Here is an 18,763-nt window from a genome sequence, read left to right on the forward strand (position 1 = left end):
GACTTGTTCCTTTTGTTTCTTTTTATCTGTGAAATGGGGAAACAGTAGCCTCCCAGAGCTGCTCCTAGGGCTTAAATGGGCCAATACACACAAAGGCCTTGGAACAGTGCCTGGCACACGGTAAGGGATCTATTATGATTCTGCCGAGTCATTCCTCAGGATCCCTCTTGAGGTTTAAAAACATACAGGTGCCAGGGTCAACCCGAGAGAGCCCGACTCGTACGTGTGCAGTTGGACCCAGGCATCAGTGGCGTGGGAGACCCCAGAGGGCAGGGTCTGATGCACATCCTCAGCAGGAGTCCTCGGGGACCGACCGGGGGCTGCCACGCGCCGTGGCTACCATGCGCCGTGACCACCACGGAGCACTCGGTCAACCTATTTCAGCCACAGCTCTGGCCCACCAAGCCACACCACCCTGCTAGCTCTGTTCCCAGCCATGCGCCATGTCCTCCCAATCCTGTGACCATATCCTCAAACCCAGGACAGGAAGCCGATCATCTTCATCTTGGAATTCCACACACAAAAAGGTCGTGTGGCGAGTCCGGCCACCCCTAGGGACTCTGAAGTCATTATTTGCGAGGAAGCTCATTATCAGTATCATCCATTGCGGGCAATTCAGTTTTATTCTGCCATCTTCCCGATAATCAGCATAAAACCAATCATCTGCATACCTTTCACATCCAAGTCAGGTAACAACGCAATGTTTTTTGTTTTTGTTTTTAAAGATTTTATTTATTTATTTGACAGAGAAGGACACAGCAAGAGAGGGAACACAAGCAGTGGGGGTGGCAGAGGGAGAAGCAGGCTTCCCACGGAGCAGGGAGCCCGATGCGGGGCTCGATCCCAGGACCCTGGGACCATGACCTGAGCCGAAGGCAGACGCTTAACGACTGAGCCACTCAGGCGCCCCAACAGTGCAATGTTTTGTCCTCAGTCACACTGTCCGTGAAATTGTACTGAGGAATGTATGTTATTAAGCGTCTACACAGTTCATATTAAGCTCACCCTACGGTACTGAGAAGAAAGGGGCTCCACAGACAGGCTCTGGGCGAGGAGGGTAAACCTCTCTGACCTCAGCCGGCCCATCCCTAGAACGGGAGACCCTGCCTCCCGTGAAGCTCACCACAACCTAGGGAACCAAGTCGTGAGATGTCCTCAACCCTCCTGCCTCACGGGCCCCTCTCTCCTTGAAAATCACAGGGCCAAGAACTCCCCTGCCTGCCACCCCCTCCCCACCTCACCCCCCCTGCAGCATTTACTGGTGAACTGGGGCTGGGACGCACATCGCTGTGGGGAGAGAAAACAGGCCTTCCCTCCTGGAGCCTCATGGACCACGGGGGGCTCTGCGGCTCCTCCCACCTGCTTCTGCTTCTTCCATGCTTCTCTGGCTGCAAAGCCGAGCACCGAACAATGGGAGGGCAAGGTGCAGTGCCCATTACGGGCCAGGAGGGGTGACCGCCTTCTGCTCTGCTCCAGGGCATGCCCTGGTATCTAACCCGCTTATCTCCGGCTCCCTTCCTGGTGGAAATTCCCCCACCTATATCCCTGCTCAGGCACACCAACGTCACTTCCTTTGGGCTGGCCTGAGTACAAATGTTTGGAGAGTCTGTCTTTCCCATTTTGTGCAACTTCTGATGCTGATGAGAGGACGGGCTGCACGCGTTCCCCTCCTGGGCCGATGGCTGGCAGTCCCTGGGACGTGCATTTCAGGCCCTACCCGGGCTCCAAGTGGCTCCTTGTGGGGTATCCGCAGCCACAGGAAGGCAGCACGATGCTCTCTCCCCTGGTGGGGGGGGGGTCTCCCCAGCCGAGGTTCCAGGCTAGCCACAGGCTGCACGTCTCCACGAGAATATATGAATCTAAGAAGCGTGTTTTCCTTTAATCCTCCCCTCAGAGAAACGCTTCGACGCCAAAATTAAAGTGACTCAGATTCTGTTAACATTTTTAAACTACAGAAGTAAAATAAGCAAAACAAAGACAAAGGGGGAAAAAAAGTAATGCTATGGCTGTATCTTGGCAGGAAGGTGCGAAGAATTACACCATTCACCTTAAGTTTTTAAGATGCCTAGAAACATAATTAACTGTGCGACCGCTGTCTGTCTCCACCGAGTGACTCTCACCCACTGTCTTCAGCGGCCGGGACCCACCCCCGCCGCCCGTCTGACTCGCCCCACCTTTGACCTACTTACACCCCCAGACTGGCCTTACCTTGGCCAGAGCAGCATATGCGAGTCCCAAGATTCCGTTCCACTTGATCCCAGGCAGAAAGAAATTCTCTGACTCGAAGATAGTGGCGATGTTCACAAGAAATGAGCTATTGAAGCCCTTCGGGATGGTGACAACGTCCTCCCCGACGAAGCCGGTCCAGCTCCCTTGCGTGTACTTGACCGTGACGTCAAAGCCCTTGGAGTGGTAGGTACTGGACCTGGAGAAGGAAAAGCCAAGGCCCGGTCTGCATCTGTGCGTCTGCGTTCGGACCAGCCTGGCCCTCTGGCTTTGCGGGGACCCTGCACTGCCCTGTGACACAGCGAGGGGCCTGGGGTCCAGAGTCACATGCACAACCAACGTGACAAATCAAGACCAGCACCACACCTTCCTCCTCAGCGCCCGCATTTCCTCCTGATGTCACAGGCTCCCTCTCCAGGCTGTCTCCAATGCCACGCTCATACCAAGATACGGGGTACAGATAGTGGTACGAGTCCCTGTGACACCATCCGCAGTCCTATGTGCATATGGCCCTACGGGTAAGAGCTACTCCAACAGAGCAACGTGAAGGAGGTCAGACCAAGGGCAGGGCAGATGAGAATCCTGCCCTGAGGCTTTCAGAGACAAGAGTGTAAAACAAATACATGAAATTCCAATCTAGGCAGTGATAAAGAGTGGAAGCACTCCCCAGGGAATAAAGTGGGGCAGTGACCTGGCAGTCACCCAGGCCTCTCCAGTGCAGCCACATCTGTGTGGGACCCGCGTAAAGACAATGAGCCCCGTGGGGAAGACGTTCCGGACGAAGGACAGCAGGTGTCAAGGCCCTGGGGTGTCCGAACCTATGAGGTAATTCTTACACCCACCCGAGTTTTGAAAACTCTGAATTAGAGGAAGGGACCCAGAGAATGTCTCTAGGCAAATATGTGAGCATCCAAACTACACTCACCCTAGGAAAACTGTCAAATTCCTGAGAGAGGTTATCAATTCACCAAGCAAATCATTGTCAAGTGCTCCCGTTTGCCTCAGGTTTTCATTCACTATTTTCACATTAAGCCTCTGAACACCAAGTCTTTGCTGCAGGATTGCCTGAACTAGTGCAGTCTTGCCTGGGGTCCGGAAGGAAGTTAAGTCAGAGGTGGTATGACCTCTTCTTTGGGAGGCACACCTCTTAAGCTTTAAATACGTTAACAGTCTTTAATTCAGTAAACTGCACTTCTGAGCATCTGATCCTAAGGAAATACCCATGACGCAGACGGAGATTCAGGGACAAAGACGCTCCTTGTTTTACTGAAAATAGCAAACAGTTGGAAACAACCTAAATGCCCAGGAAAAAGGGAACCATTCAGTAAAATTATAGTGCATCTCGATGATGGAATATTATGTAGCACCAAAGAATGCTATTTACAAAGTCATTTTCAATGACACAGAAATAAGGGGGAAGAAAACATTCAGTGGCTCCCTCTGGGTGGTGGGGTTTGGGAGGGAGACTCTCCCTTTTGGTTAGGCCCATCTAGAGTTTCTGCAAACATAGTTTTTATAATCAGGAAAAAGAAGCGATTCTTGGGGCGCTTGGGTGGCTCAGTTGGTGAAGCATCTGCCTCCGGCTCAGATGATCCCAGGGTCCTGGGATAGAGCCCTGTGTCAGGCTCCCTGCTGAGTAGGGAGTCTGCTTCTCCCTCTGCCCCTCCCCCTGCCTGTGCGCTCTTGTCTGTCAAATAAATAAATAACATTTTAAAAAAGTAAATTAAAAAAGAAAAAAAATTAAAAAAGAAATAAGTGATTCTTAAAACGTCTGGCAGACACATTTTGGAGATACCTGATTTATGCGAACTTTGTAATGGGATACAAAATATGGAGACTGCTTAATTTTAGTTTTTACCATCTTAGCTCGCTCTGCCACGATCTTAAAGGGACAGCAGCATTAGGAGACTACCTCGTGTGCGCGTGTCTCCTGGCAAGGGCAAACACAGAGTGAAAGGGGACGGGTCCGGGCACATGGAGCGCCGGGGGGCCGCCCATCAGAGGTCACACAGGCGCGGCAGTCGGTCACTGAAACAGGGCACCTGGAGGGTTGCTATAATCCCACGTTTACCACCAGCACCAGGTCAGTCGTACCTGCTGCAAAACAGGGGCTGTACACATTTACAGTGAACAGCAACGAAAATACTGCATTTGGCCCATTTGGGGTCAGTCCTCAAGTGCACAAATATGCCGCCGCTAACAGAAAAGGCTATTTTATTTTAATAAATTTTTTTTTTTAAAGATTTATTTATTTATTTATTTGACAGAGAGAGACAGCGACAGAGGGAACACGAGCAGGGGGAGTGGGAGAGGGAGAAGCGGGCTTCCCGCGGAGCAGGGAGCCCGATGCGGGGCCCGATCCCAGGACCCTGGGATCATGACCTGAGCCGAAGGCAGACGCTTAACGACTGAGCCACCCAGGCGCCCCAGAAAAGGCTATTTTGAAATGCGTAGAGAATAGGATCCAGTCCAGGCTCAGCACGCTTTTGCTGTCCAGGGCTAAGAAAAACAAGTTTTACCTTTTGCGGGTCCCATGATCTCTGTTACACCTCCCCAGCTCTGCAGTATAATGACAAAGCAGCTACAGAGGATACTTAACAAACGGGCACTGTTGTAGTCTAATAACGTTTTATTAACAGAAAGAGCAGGTTGGATGTAGCCTGTGGGCCCTCGTCTGCCAACTCCTGATCTCAGAGATTAGTTCTCTCCCCAACACAGCCTAAAGAACCATTGCTTTGTTTGTAGAAGTTGTTTTATTTTTGCGCTGTGCAGTCTATAGAACGCTCATTAAAACCTGCTAATGTCTAAGAGCCTGAAGCAGCTTCTTGGTTGTATATAGCGTGTTTCCTACACTACCCTGACCAGCTCGTTCGCCCCTCACGGGGGGAGCATTCTGGATATGTCGGTGCCACCTACAGGGATGAGAGGCCGTTGATATTACACGGCCCAGGTTCAACCACTAGTTCAACCGCTCAGCTGTGTGACACCAGGCCAGGTTATTTAACCTCTCTGTCCTCTAAGCCCTCAGCTGAAAAAGGGAGACCATGTAGTACCCCCTCTCATGGGGTTAATTCTGAAGACCAAGAGAGTGAACTCTGGAAAGCGTTTAGAACAAAACCCTGGGACATAGCAGGTGCGCAAAACAAAAAACAAAAAAACAATACAATACAAAAAAACCAAAACAGCTGCTACTATTAAAATTATCCAAACACTTGCTGTCTTTATTCAATCTATGAACTACTACTAGAAAGTATGAGAATGTTTTTTTTCCTGGGGCGCCTGGGTGGCTCAGTCGGTGGTGTCCCAGCTCTTGCTTTTGGCTCAGGTCGTGATCTCAGGGTAATGGGATGGAGCCCTAAGTGGGGCTCTGTGCTCAGCAGGGAGTCTGCTTGGGATTCTCTCTCCCTGTCTACCCCTCCCCCGCTCGCATATGCATGCGTGCGCTCTCAAAAAATTTAAATAAATCTTTAAAAAAATGTTTTTTCCCTGAAAATGCTCCCATAGAGTTACTCTAACTGAATGTCCACAACAGTCTCATTTGGAAGTCCAGCCATCCCCACCGAAAGGGGCAAGTCTGTCACAGGACTTGGTTAAGGGGGTCAGGGGTGGGGGTGGGGTCTTCTTGGTTTCTAAAGGCAGAGTTCTCCCGAGTCCCAGCACTGTCCAACAGAACGGGCTGCCATGACGGAAACAGTACGTATCTACGCTGGTTAATATGGCAGCCGCAGGTGCACTGAGTGCTAAAACACAATTACACGGCGACTGAAGAAGTAAGCTTATTTCATCTAATATTATATAATTTAAGTAGCCACATGTGGCTAGCGGCTTCCCTTGTAGAAAGCATAGTTCTAGATAATGCGAGAAAAAAGTAAAAGCATACTCTGAACTCCTTGAACTAAGCCTCAAAGGGCAAAAACCCCAGTGATGAATTGTAAGTAACTCTGAAGGGTATCGATGTAGTTTCCAGCACTTTAAAAAAAAAAAAAAAAGTGTTCCTCCATCTTCGTGCTCTAACATCCTACTTGTTGGCACTAAAATGCTTTGGCTCTCAACTGCTCTGCACATTTATTACCTATACTGAGAAAGAACCCCAGACTGGCTCGTCCTGCGGCATCCATTCTGGGTGCTCAGGAACAGCAATCAATCAGGGAGGCAGGTAGCCAGGAAAAAGTCCACTCACAGCAATAAAATCACTTTGAACCAAGTTCAAGAGGCATTCTGCCTCTGATAAGTGTTAAGGAAACACAGGAGCGAAAGGTGAAATCAATGAACAGGGGAGAAAAGAGCCCAGAACATTTTATTATTTTAAAAGAAACCCGCTATTGTTTTCGGAGGACATAAAAAGAGAAGGTGGAAGGGCGTAACTGCAAAGAGTCGAGCCCTGGGTTCCGCTCTGGTTCTCTGAAGCCACCCCAGTGCAGCCAGGGGCTCTTCTGCATTTTGAGGGGAGGCTGTAACCTACCTTTGGGGTTGTCAGACTGGCCCAAGTTGACCAGATACCATGCCCCTTCTCTGCTAAGGGTCTGGAAGTGATCAGACCAGAGCGGATGGGGCCACTCATGGCCCAGAGGCCGCTCGACCAGCCCGCCCTCCCTGGAGGTTCATCAACACGCTCAACAATGGCCAACGTTCGTGGGCTCCAACAGTCCCCTCCGGGACCAGCAGACAATGGGCAGGCTTGGAAAACAATCTAAGTCATCAGGCACAAGTATTGGCCATCATCACAAGGAGAGATGAGGCATTTCTCAGGGGTCTCGGGGGTCCAGCTCAGCATCCTTAAGGTCAGCCGGTAACTCCCTAACATCCGAACACTACTTACAAGCATCAGTTGAGGAAAAGGAACTGCTCCCTTTGCCACAACTACTCTGTGGACCTTTACCCCAGATGGGAGTATGGGAGGAGGAGACAGTTTAATTTCCCCCGAATAGTTTAGTAGAAGGTCAGGGGAATGACTATATTGGATCTTTAATCAAGCCAACTGGCTGGAGGCTATTTTATTGGCTAAAAATGAAGTCCGTCTAAGGAAATACACAATCTTCTTTTGCCATGTAGAAATTCACTGGAGCATTCACCACCATGGAAAGAGGGCCTCTGATGGGAAGAAGCTACACAAGTCATTAATGGTAGCCTGACGGCTCATCCCATAATCAAAGAGCTCTTGTCAAAGAACCCAAAGCCAAATCTCCAATTACCGGGAAATGTTTCAGGAAGCATTAAACCTGAATATCCAAAGACTGGGGGACTTGAATCAGAGGCTGACAAACCCAACCAGAAACCTTATCCTAACTAGGGGAGATCAGAGGCACAAGCAAACACAGAAACATCATAGGGCAGGGAGCTCCATCTCGGAAAAGAACCCTTTGTCGGAAATTGAGAAGGGAAGTGAGAACGTTCTCTTGGCTTCCATTAAATATGGAGATGGAAAGCATACACCTTAGGCCAATGGAAAGTCAGCTGAAAGCAATACGCAAATCAGTAATACATACTTCACACAGAAAATGTTCCTATCTTCACATTAAATCTGCGCTTGGGGCGCCTGGGTGGCTCAGTCGGTGAAGCGTCTGCCTTCGGCTCAGGTCATGATCCCGGGATCCCGGGGTCCCGGGGTTGAGCCTGCGTCGGGCTCCCTGCTCCGCGGGGAGTCTGCTTCTCCCTCTCCCTCCTGCTAGTGCTCTCTCTCTCAAATAAATAAAATCTTTTTAAAATCAATCAATCAATCAATCTGTGTCAAATAGAGGCCCGTGAGAAGCACGGGATTAAAAAAACGAACAGAGGAAGGGAGAGAAAAAGTTAATGTAAATCGGAGCAGGTACTTAACCTGCAAAGCACCCACTCTTTGTAGGGATGCGGCTGATGGGGCAGAACTTGCCCCAAACTCAGAAATGTGACGCTTCCCATCTGATTCAGCTAAGAAGAAACCTGACAGCCCTACAGAAGAATAGCTCTCTTAAACGGAAAGCCAGAGGCCCAAGATGTCAGTGACATCTTATGGGTCCTAAGTACATTTCAGCAACACCTATTAACAAAGAAAGTGGGCTGACGTTGACAGAGCCTGGGGCTTCCCCTGCCCACTGGTAGGTTCTGTTATTTCTCTATGTGCTCACACATGGGGAGCCCAGGAGAACCCTGAGTGCTCAGAAAGCTGGTAGGGAACCCTCAGCCCTCTCATGGAGTTAGCAGGAGGGAAGGCTCCAGTCGTCCCCACGAGTTTTCCCATTAAACCAGGCTCAGTGTTTAAGTATGAAAAACAGGAACATCGGCCACCTGACCACAAGCCTGACCAGCATGGTGAGCAGGTAAGTTGGAAAGACGTGTTCTGGGGCGCCTGGGTGACTCAGTCGGTTGGGCATCCGACTGTTGATTTTGGTTCAGGTCATGATCTCAGGGTCCTGGCATCGAGCCCCGTGTCGGGCTCCATGCTCAGTCAGCGGGGAGTCTGCTTGAGATTCTCTCTCCCTATGCCCCTCCCCACCGCTTGCCCTCTAAGAGATAAATAAATCTTAAAAAAGAAAGAAAGAAAGAAAGAGAGAGAGAGAAAGAAAGACCTGTCCTACTGGAGCCTGAGACAGAACCACTGTTCAACCAAACCATGAACAAAGTAGGAAGTAATTAAGACACTGGGAGCCTACAGTCCAAATATCATACACATATTCACTGGCATCGTACACAGTATTTGTAACGTTGACTATGACTCACCCTCAAATGTTTCAGTAACTACGTGGCAAAAGCGTGACTGGCTGCAAAGTGCTGTTGGTCTTTATCGACCCCTGGCTGTGGGTGTTTGCCAAAGAAATGCGGTTCACCCACGAGGAAGGTAATACTCATCCATAGGGTTAAATCAGCACACTTGACTCTAACGTGACTATACACATCTCTCGAACTTTGGCTTTGCTCTGTCTCATGCGTCTGCAGATCCGCGATGAAAGACAACTACGCGGAAAAACCACTAAAGATACGGCCAAGCCTCAAGCATGCGTGTTCTGAGCCCCATGGCATGTGTGGGGACGCTGGGTACCTATGGGGACCACTGCCCTACAGTGGGAAAGACGGAGGGCTAGGATTGCTTTGCCACCAAAGTAACATTTTTTTACGCACTCTGAATACACATTGCATTTTCCAGAAATGCAACTAAATTAGGGGAAGGTGGTACTTTTGGGGGGAAACTTTACCAAGATTCTTCACCTACCTGGAAAATCACATCACCAACCCAAGCTGCTGTGGGGGTCTGAGTCTACTTCGACCCCCTTCTATCAGTCTGCCCTGGGTGCTGCAAGCCCCCCGGGACGCTCATGGCCCCCCCACTGCAGACGACCCAGAGCATGCACACATCAAGGTCCTGACTACTGTTCCCCTGCCTGACCTCTTCATTCTCCCAAGCACCACAGTAGGGCGTCTAGACTTAGGTACGTAGGCAAGTGATGTTACCCTTGCATTTCATTCAGGGCATTACAGGGTACCGGCTACAAGGACGGGGTGCCGGGGCTGACGGTCTGAGAACTGCTAACCTAGAAGCTGGAACCTGGACAAGTATCTTCCCCTCCTGGACCTCCCGTGCGACATGAGTAAGATCAAGGTCAGGACCAACCCGAAGCTCTGCTCCATGACGAAGCAGTCCAGAGTGAGCAGCCTGGGGATGGGCGGCCGTTGGGGGGGCAGAGAACGTGGACGGACCACCCATCAGAACGGGGAGGGGCAGAGGGTAGCCCCCCGCCCCCTGCACACAAACAGAAACAGCCCTGCCCCCACTGCACATGTCCCTGGCCGGGAAGTTCACCCGGAATGTCAATGATGAAACGGTTATCAATACACTGAGTTACACACTAAGCTGCAGGCTCTTCGGAGACCACACCTCTTGTACCGCAAAAGAGAGACCAAGATGCACTCCCGGGAGAAGACAGACGGGCACTCCTCCCACACAGGGCAAGCTAGGCTGCCTTGTTAAAGTTGCCTGCAATTTCCAGAAGCTTCCCAGTCGTTCTTTTCCCCTAGCGAGAGTTGGGGGTTTGTTCCCTGGAACAGAGACTGTGGATGAGGCAAGTGAGCAGGGAGTTTAATGGGGCCGCTCTGAGAAAGCAAACCATGTCAGCTTATTCGTTTTATCTGTTTGAGTTTCAATTGGAGGGTCACAAACACAGATGTGAAAGTAACACGTGCATCTGGAAGGCAGGGCTCTGGCCCAACGGGCTCCCCGGGAGCCGAACGCCACCGCGAGGCCCTGGCGGCTGTGTCCGGAGCCCACCCCTGGCTCCCCGAGGCCCAGACCATGCAGACACAGCCATCCGGGCTCCACTCCGGTCTCACATCCCCGCCCTGCGACAGAGGTGCGGGGCCCGGTCCCAGGTCTCAGTGCTTTGTGCTCCTTCCTACGTGAGCCACAGATTCCTCGCACCAGAAACCCTGCTCCCACAGAAGTGGTTTCGATGAGCCACACCGTGACCACTACTGAACTTCCAAGAACCCAGGCGCTGCCCAGGGCAGCCTCACGCTCACACCGAATGCCCCTCTCCCTCCACTAGCCCACCGCCACTTCAGGACTCGAGGCCTCAATGACCATCAAAGGACTGTGTGCTCTCTGCAATCAGGTGTAACTTCACACCATCCAGCTGACTCGAAATTTCAGGAAGTAAATGTCATAAGAACGTACCACAGCTATTAGGAGAATCCTCCTATGGATTTCCCTGGAAGGAACCCATACGGATACAAAACACACACACACCAGTCACAGACAAGTCCACCAGTCACAGAAAAACACACAACCATTCACACACACACAAATATATACACATACAAATACCTACATAAACACAGATGTCTACACACAGAAATACGCACAACCATCTTTACATATGCAAATTATCTACACATACGCACAAATACATACATACACGCAAATATATGCACAATCGTATACACACGAATATACACACGACCACAAACACATGCAAATACCTACACATACAAATATTTACACACATATATACAATACACACATATGCACAGATGTCTACCACAAACCTATACAAATACGCACACAATCATCTACAAGTCCACACCGACAGCTACACGTACACAAAAACATATACGTACACAGATCCCCCTTAAAACGGCAAGACTTTCGGCTTCTCCTGTTCCAGTGTATTCTTGAGCACTGGTGTGGTGCCCCGAAACCCCGCCGCGCCCAGCCACGCCCCCGCCACTCACCTCTCCGCGTCAAAGTAGCCACGCCCCCGCCACTCACCTCTCCGCGTCAAAGTAGCCACGCCCCCGCCACTCACCTCTCCGCGTCAAAGTAGCCACGCCCCCGCCACTCACCTCTCCGCGTCAAAGTAGCCACGCCCCCGCCACTCACCTCTCCGCGTCAAAGTAGCCACGCCCCCGCCACTCACCTCTCCGCGTCAAAGTAGCCACGCCCCCGCCACTCACCTCTCCGCGTCAAAGTACGAGTCTATGTAAGAGTGCGGGGCACCTGCCACGGCGAAGTTGCTGCTTCCAGTGTCAACGAGAATCTGCAGCTTTTATTTGTAAGGGGAAAAAATAGACACTATCAGGTTACTTGAATAAGGCAACACTCTTGAATAATTCTTTCAAAAACGAAGCACCAAGAACAATGTATTACTCGGAAAAAACTTGTATTGATTAGAAATTTTTTTTAAAAGCTGCTTTGAAACTGAAATCTGAACACAGTCCATTAAGAAGCTTACAGCACAGAGGGGGATCCGTTTTGCTTCAGATATACAAGAGGCCCTTACAAGAAGCTAAATTCAGCAAAATAATGATTTCCTTTTTAAGCCACCGGCACTTGCTCCGAGGCAGAGCCCTGTCCCACCCCAGGCTGTCTCCCTGCCTTTCCAATCTCACCTGGAAATCCTGACCCGGGGTGGGGGCCCTGCCCAGGATGCCCCCACGGCCTCCCCCTGGAAGCTGGCATTCCCTCATCTGTGCCCCACAGCACCTGGGGACACCTGTCACACGTGTCATCTCTTGGTTTTAATGACTTTGAATTTACATACAATAACAATGCAAGATCTTTGCTTTTCCACCGGTGGGCTCTGGCATGGTCTGCACCCAAAGCAAGAGACAGACATTTCTATTATTCCCAAAAGCTCGTTTCCTGCCCTCTTTCCAGGCAACCCCTCCTGTTCCTCAGAGGCAAGCACCTTCTGACTTGCTTGCCATGGACTGGACAGTATATCAACATAGGTGGGTTTGTTCTTTTGCCCGGCAGGGTAGGGGGCATCTCGCTTCTTCTGATCAACAGGTTTCTGAGCTCCTCTCCTGCAGTGATGTGTGCTGAGACTTGCCCTACAGCTGAGCAGTATTCCTCACACGGACAACGTCTGTCCTCCTCAATGGGCACTGGGGTTGCTTCTGGTTTCAGCCTTTTGGGCACAAGGCTGGTACAGATGTTCTCGTAGAACTCATTCTGTGGATGTCTGTTTCCATTGCTTTTGGGTAGATACCTAGGGCTCTAACTTGATGGGTCATAGAGTAAGTGTATTTTTAATGTTGTTTTAATTCCAAACACCTCTCCAAAGGAGACAATACCAAGTTACACTCCCACGGTCCATTGTTCCTCTGGTTCATCTGCTCCAAATCCGCCTCCAATTTGGCATCGCTGGTTGTTTTTCTGACAGCCAGTCTGGTGTGCGTGGACTGGGATCTCCTGGGGACCAGTGCCCCGAGCCACCACACTGTATGTGAATCGCTGTCCACCCCCCCACCCCCGGCAAGCAGTGATGTCCATGGGCAGGGCGTGCTCAGCATCATCCCAAGTCCAGACGCATAGCCCGTTGTACACACAACGAGGAAATCTTTCAGAAGTAAACACAGAACGTGCAGATAAAACCCCAGAGGTTGGAAATCAAGTTTAAAAAGCTGTAGATAAGGAAATCCAGGTGGGTAAGTTTCTACCTAGAATTCTCTCCACACTCCCGCCGCTGCTCTGGTCAAACCCTCAGTTTTGCCAAAACCCGTGTTTTCTGTCCTTCTCTTACTTGGACCCCCCCCCCCCCCCCCAGCAGGATGTCCCTCAGTCAGCCACTCTGTCCTTCTGGAAACTTCTGGAAATATGGTCTTTGCTTTCGATTCCAGGACACGGCACAGCCAGTGTCCCTCCAACGTCTGCACCTGCCCACTTCAGCCTGCTGGGGCTTCTCTTCCCTCTTGAGGACCAGAGTTTCCCACTGGTCAGCCCTGCAACCACTTCTGGGCACCAGGCACATGGTCCCCGTGGTGACCTCACTGAGTCACCTGGCTTTCTGTGCCCTCCACCCACCTGTGACTCCCTGCGTCTCCCACCTGGGCCGCCCCTGAGCTCCAGGCCTTCCCTACTCAACACCTCCACTTGGGATGTCCAACAGCCGTCTGTTAGCCGTTGAACTGTGTCCCCCGAGAAGACACACTGGAGTCCCGGCCCCCCCGGGACCTGTGAATGTGGCCAGACTTGGAAAACAGGGTCTTTGCAGATGTCAACAAGGTGAGACTGTTAGGGTGGCCCTCATCCAACAGGACTGGTGTCCTCCTAAGAGGAAAACACCACGAGAAGACGCAGACACACAGGGAGAAGGCCATGTGACAGAGGCAGATGCTGGAGTGACGCGGGCGCAGGCCACGGTGCTCCGAAGACGGGCGGCCACCACCAGGACCAGGAGATGCAAGGACAGACTCTCCCCGGGGTCCCAGAGGGAGGTCGGCCCTGCGGCCACCTTGATGTCAGACCTCTGGCCTCCGGACCGTGAGGGGACATTTCTGCGTTAGACCACCCGGTCTGCACGTCACCATGACAGCCCCAGGGAACAAACACACCATCTCAAGTCTGCCGTGTCTGGAACTGACCTCCCAGCACGCCCAGATGTTCCAATCTCTCTAATGGTGGCTCCATCATGTCGGCTCAGGCCGCCCAGCTTGGCGACACCATCTGCGCTTCTCTCCCTTGCATCCCCATGTCCGGCCCATCAGGAAGGTGCGCCACCGCCTCCTCCAGGCTGTACTCCGTGCCCTCCCACTTCTCACTACCGCTGCTGGGACCAACATGGCCTGTGGCATCACTGTCTCCCACCTTGCTCAGCTGGTGTCCCTGCTTCTTCCATGGGTCCGCTCCAACCACTGGCCACCATGACCCTGCAAAAGCACACGTCACGGTGCGCCACTTGCCGGTGCCCCGACTTCACTCCACCTCTACCACGCTGACCGCCAAGCTGTTCCGTGGACAGTGCAGACGCTCTACTGGGGCCTTCCCCCGCCCCCACCCCTGGGGTCCGTACCAGTGTAGACTGCTCTTGCAGGGTCCTCGTACGCACATTCTCTCTCTTCCTCCAGTGCCCCCTTCTGAATGGAATCCCCGGCCCTGCGGGCACCCCCTCCGCTTCCACGCCACTCATCACCTCCTGGGATAAGCACGGCGACGGTGGACAGCTAACTCCTACTACGTGCCAGGGACTCCTTACAGTGCTTCAAATACACTAACCTGTTTAATCCTCACGAGGCCCTTCTGAGGGCAGCGCCACCGTCACCCCCATTTCACAGGGCAATCTGGCGCCGAGGGACGGACCTGCCCAACCACGCTGGGGTGAGTAGCGGGGCTGGGTCTGAACCCACACTGCCTTCCTCCAAACGCATTCTTGTAACCCACCTACCGCTCCCTAGGCTCCAGGAGCCCTCCGTTTTTCCCTCCAGCCCACCAGCATGTGCCCTCTCCGGCGGGGATTCGGGCCGTTTTGTTCTCCGCTCTGTCCCCAGTGCCCAGAACAGGGCCAGGCACAGAGCAGACACTCAAATATTTGTTGAATGAACAGCTAAGGGATTCTCAAAGGTAAAGTCAAAGACACTAACCTTTCTCTTGGTAGAAGGACATTCTAGATTCGGGAAAAAATAAACAAGGTGCCGTTGGTATGCCTGAACCTGCCGTGTGCGGGCTCCCCAGATGCTCAGTTGTGGGCTGCCAGCCATCAGATAGCAAACCCAGCTGCTGCATCCCTGATCCAAGGAGCTCACCCGCCTTCCCTGCAGGAGGCTGTGGAAATGGCGGGGAATCGTCCTGGGAGCGCCTGCCCTAGAGCTCTGGGCACAACAAATGCATCACCATGTCTTCTCAAACCAGAGCCTATTCTGTGAGCCCAGAGGGTGTCCTTCCCACCCCTGAACATCCCGTCCGTGCCACCTGCAGGGACGGCGGGGACACATATCTGGGGACTAAGGCCTGATGTGAATCTAAAATGCACTAAATAGGGGCACCTGGGTGGCTCAGTCGGTTAAATGTCTGCCTTAGGTTCAGCTCATCGTCTTGGGGTCCTAGGATGGAGCCCCATGTTGGGCTCCCTGCTCAGCGGGGAGCCTGCTTCTCCCTCTGGCCCTCCCTGCTCATGCTCTCTCTCTCTCAAATAAATAAAATCTTAAAAAAAAATAAAAAGCACTAGATAAAGAGATGATAAAAGTCACTTTATATGCCTTAGCTTTAGGAGGTGAATTCTGCGCTTCATCCGCATTTACTAACACAGAGTCACTCGCAAAGGTGCAAGATCTCACTCCCCTACAGAGAGGTGTGGGTATTTCAGAGAGCGTGCAGCTTGAATAAAAATTATCTGGTTCCCTATTCAAAGAGTTGATGCCCAACAGCCCTGAGCTCCCAAACCACAACGTGAATCGGACTGCATATGAATTTCTCATAAACGTACAAAGGTGTGCCAAGAAGTCTGCACGTCCTCGGATTTGACGGGAGAGGAAATGGCGATGCGGAGGGATCCGCCGTGCGTCCAGCAGTCTGAGCCGGTAACCAGGGCGGAGGGGCTCCGTGCGCAGGTCAGTTGGATGGGCCAGATTTTCCTACAGGACAGAGTTCTCTGCTCCTAGACACGCTCCTGTTTGTGGCTTACCACAATATGATCCTTAAAGTGGGTGTATCAGAATCTCTGTGTGGGTTTTGTGTTTTGTTTTGTTTTTTAAAGTAGCTTCCCCTGCCCTGTGTGGAGCTCCCAAAACGGGGGGGGGGGGAGTGGGGGGGGCGGGGGGGGCCTGAACTCCCTACCCCGAGATCAAGACCTGAACTGAGATCGCGAATCAGACGCTTAACTGACTAAGCCACCCAGGCGCCCTTCTGTGAGGGTTTTTTTTTTGTTTTTTTTTTTTAAATACCCTCAACTTCAATTCTTTGAAGAAACGAGTTCATCCCCCGTACATCCAATCAGATACATTTTTCTTAATCCTTTGGCTTCCCATGCCACATTTCCATGAACCCCTGGTGGTGACTGATAACAACCTCCAGCACCTCTGCCCTCCAGAGGAGAGACTAGACTCCACCTCTCCTTCCAGGCTGGTTCCCCATCCTGGGGGCTTTCCAAGAGCCAGCTCATTAAGTCACTCAGGTGTGGCCCAGAGGGGCTGGCTATGCACCACAGAAGATGCCTTTATCAGTCCTCTCCCTGCGGGAATGCCTGGGGTTTCAGGAGCTCCGCCGGGAACTGGAATAAGACCAAATACAGATTTCTTCTTAAAAGTCACAGTATCACAAATGGCCAATGTGAAAACAGCAAGGATGGGACCTTTACCCATTCTGGGAATGCAGTTCCAAATGCAGCCTGTCAAGCACCAAGGCTTTTGTCCCAAGAGCAGACACCAGGTCCAAGTGGACATAAGCTCATCCATGGAACTCACAGGGCCCTGCATCCAGATTTCAAGGGTTCCTGGAGGCAAGATGAGCTTTTCAAGTTGCCTAGATGAAAGCGCAGAGAGGCAAAGGAGAAGAAAAGGCAACAGGACTCCTTCATGAGCCAATCAGGCAATTCCACTCCTTTAAAAGCAGAGAGTGTGGCTGAGTTTATGTGGCAAGGCACCTCAATCACCCGAAAAATACAAAACCAAACGAGACACCAATTGCACAATGGTGAGGAATACTTCATCGGTCATTAGAAGTCACAATCAAAGCTCTAGATTCTAACATGAGCATCCTTCCTGCCCACGCTCGTGGCCAGTCAGGAGAGCGCGTCGTCTCTGTGAGTGTTTCTGGGTCTCCACGCACCCGGCCACCAGCAGGTCGCGTGCAGAAAGGCCAGCCGCTGGGGCATCCCACCTCCCCACCAAATGCTCCTGCACAACACGGCGTGGTCAGAGGGACACAAGACTACTGTCCTGGGCATAACGGCCCAAGTGACCAAGGCCTTTCTGGGCAGATGTTCCCCCCACGGCCTCCACATCATACCAGACCCGAGAGCTTTCATACACCCCCACCCATACCTCTACCACGACGCACAATGTCCCCTTTTGCAGAGGCAGGGGTCAGGAACGCAGAGAAAGTTGCACCAGAACACAGACTGCATCAACTTACACGCAGACAACTCCAAACCATCCAGGCTTTCAGTACGACCCTCTCTTTCCCAGCTAGTTCAGCAGGGGCTGGCTCACAAGAAAATTCAATTCAGAGGCGCGGCTTGGCAAAGCTGGCCACCCCGGTTGTTCCTAGAGCTTATGATCTGAGGAGAGAAATCGCCCCAAGAGATGAGGCAGCCCAAAGTCAGGCAAAGGATGGATGTCCAGGGTAAACACTGGGTTGCGTTTCAGGTGCACAGCAAACAAGCCAACACCTTTTTCTGTGAGCCAATGCTGGAAGCCATGCGTGTTGACTTCTTGCCAGAGCCAAGCCTCCCATCGGGAAGGAGTCTGAACCATAGAAGAAGAAGCTTAGCGCCCCCTGCCCTACACATTTCACCCCATCTGCTCTGAAAGGACCGAACCTCCGAGGCTCTGGGTGCAGGCCGCCTCTTAGCCTGTCTCCATGCACCTGCCGGACCCTCTGCAGGTTCCTTCATCCCGAACTTCCAGAATCATCTCCTGCTTCCTTGGGTTCAAGTCCACACACACGATGGTCTAACCCCAGAACACATCGCTCAGCCCCATCAAGGGACAATGAAAATGCACGCATGGTGTCCTCAAATCCGAGGAATGTTTGCATTCTCAAAACACAACTGGAAATGACTTAGAAGTGCTGAAAAGAGACAACGTTCCCACCTTACACCGGGGTGCAGATGTGCAGCCCGGAGGTGCGAGTCGTCTTCCCTCCCTACGCTGGGGAACTCGTGTTCCATTTCTTCTAGAACACAGCAATGTGTGACGAGCTGGGGCCTGTGTTCCGAGGGCCCTCCGGAGGGAAAGCAGCAGACACGGCCCTGCAGAGCTAGGCACCCAGCAGAGAGGACCGAAATATCCACAGGTCTGTCTTCAAAAGCTGCCTGTGGTCCAGGTCAAAAGACCCAGGAAGGTCCAGAACAGCAGGAGTTGACAAGTTTTTTGTCACTTCTTAGAATCAGCAAAAACCCAAACACACTCCCCAGAGCTTCTGCCCTTAGCCCCTGTCACAGGCAAGCATCAGTGAGTCTAGCTCCTGTCTGGATTCCTCACCTCCCTTCCCCTGCTCAACCTGCTGAGGTGGGGCTTTTGTCCAGGCTTCAGGCCGGCCAGCCTCCCCGGGGACCTCCCAGGTGTCTGCCTGCTGAGGAGCCTGTAAGCAGCACTGGCCACTACTGACCAGCCCCCCTGGGAGCGTCAG

General features: G+C 52.0%; 1 protein-coding gene across 1 annotated transcript in view; it reads right to left on the minus strand.

Annotated features, from left to right (window-relative positions):
- Window positions 1–18,763, minus strand: part of BACE2 (beta-secretase 2) — a 90,938-nt gene that overhangs the window by 42,141 nt on the left and 30,034 nt on the right. Inside the window, exons 2-3 of the mRNA XM_028126488.2 lie at window positions 11,650–11,738; window positions 2,209–2,425 (exon numbers count right to left, since the gene is read on the minus strand). Coding sequence (XP_027982289.2) covers window positions 2,209–2,425; window positions 11,650–11,738 — 306 coding nt within the window. The remainder of the gene's footprint in view (window positions 1–2,208; window positions 2,426–11,649; window positions 11,739–18,763) is intronic.

This window comes from Eumetopias jubatus, unplaced genomic scaffold (genome assembly GCF_037043125.1).
Source record: "Eumetopias jubatus isolate StellerSeaLion01/CBP00866 unplaced genomic scaffold, mEumJub1_p1.0 scaffold_1, whole genome shotgun sequence".
Classification (NCBI taxonomy): domain Eukaryota; kingdom Metazoa; phylum Chordata; class Mammalia; order Carnivora; family Otariidae; genus Eumetopias; species Eumetopias jubatus.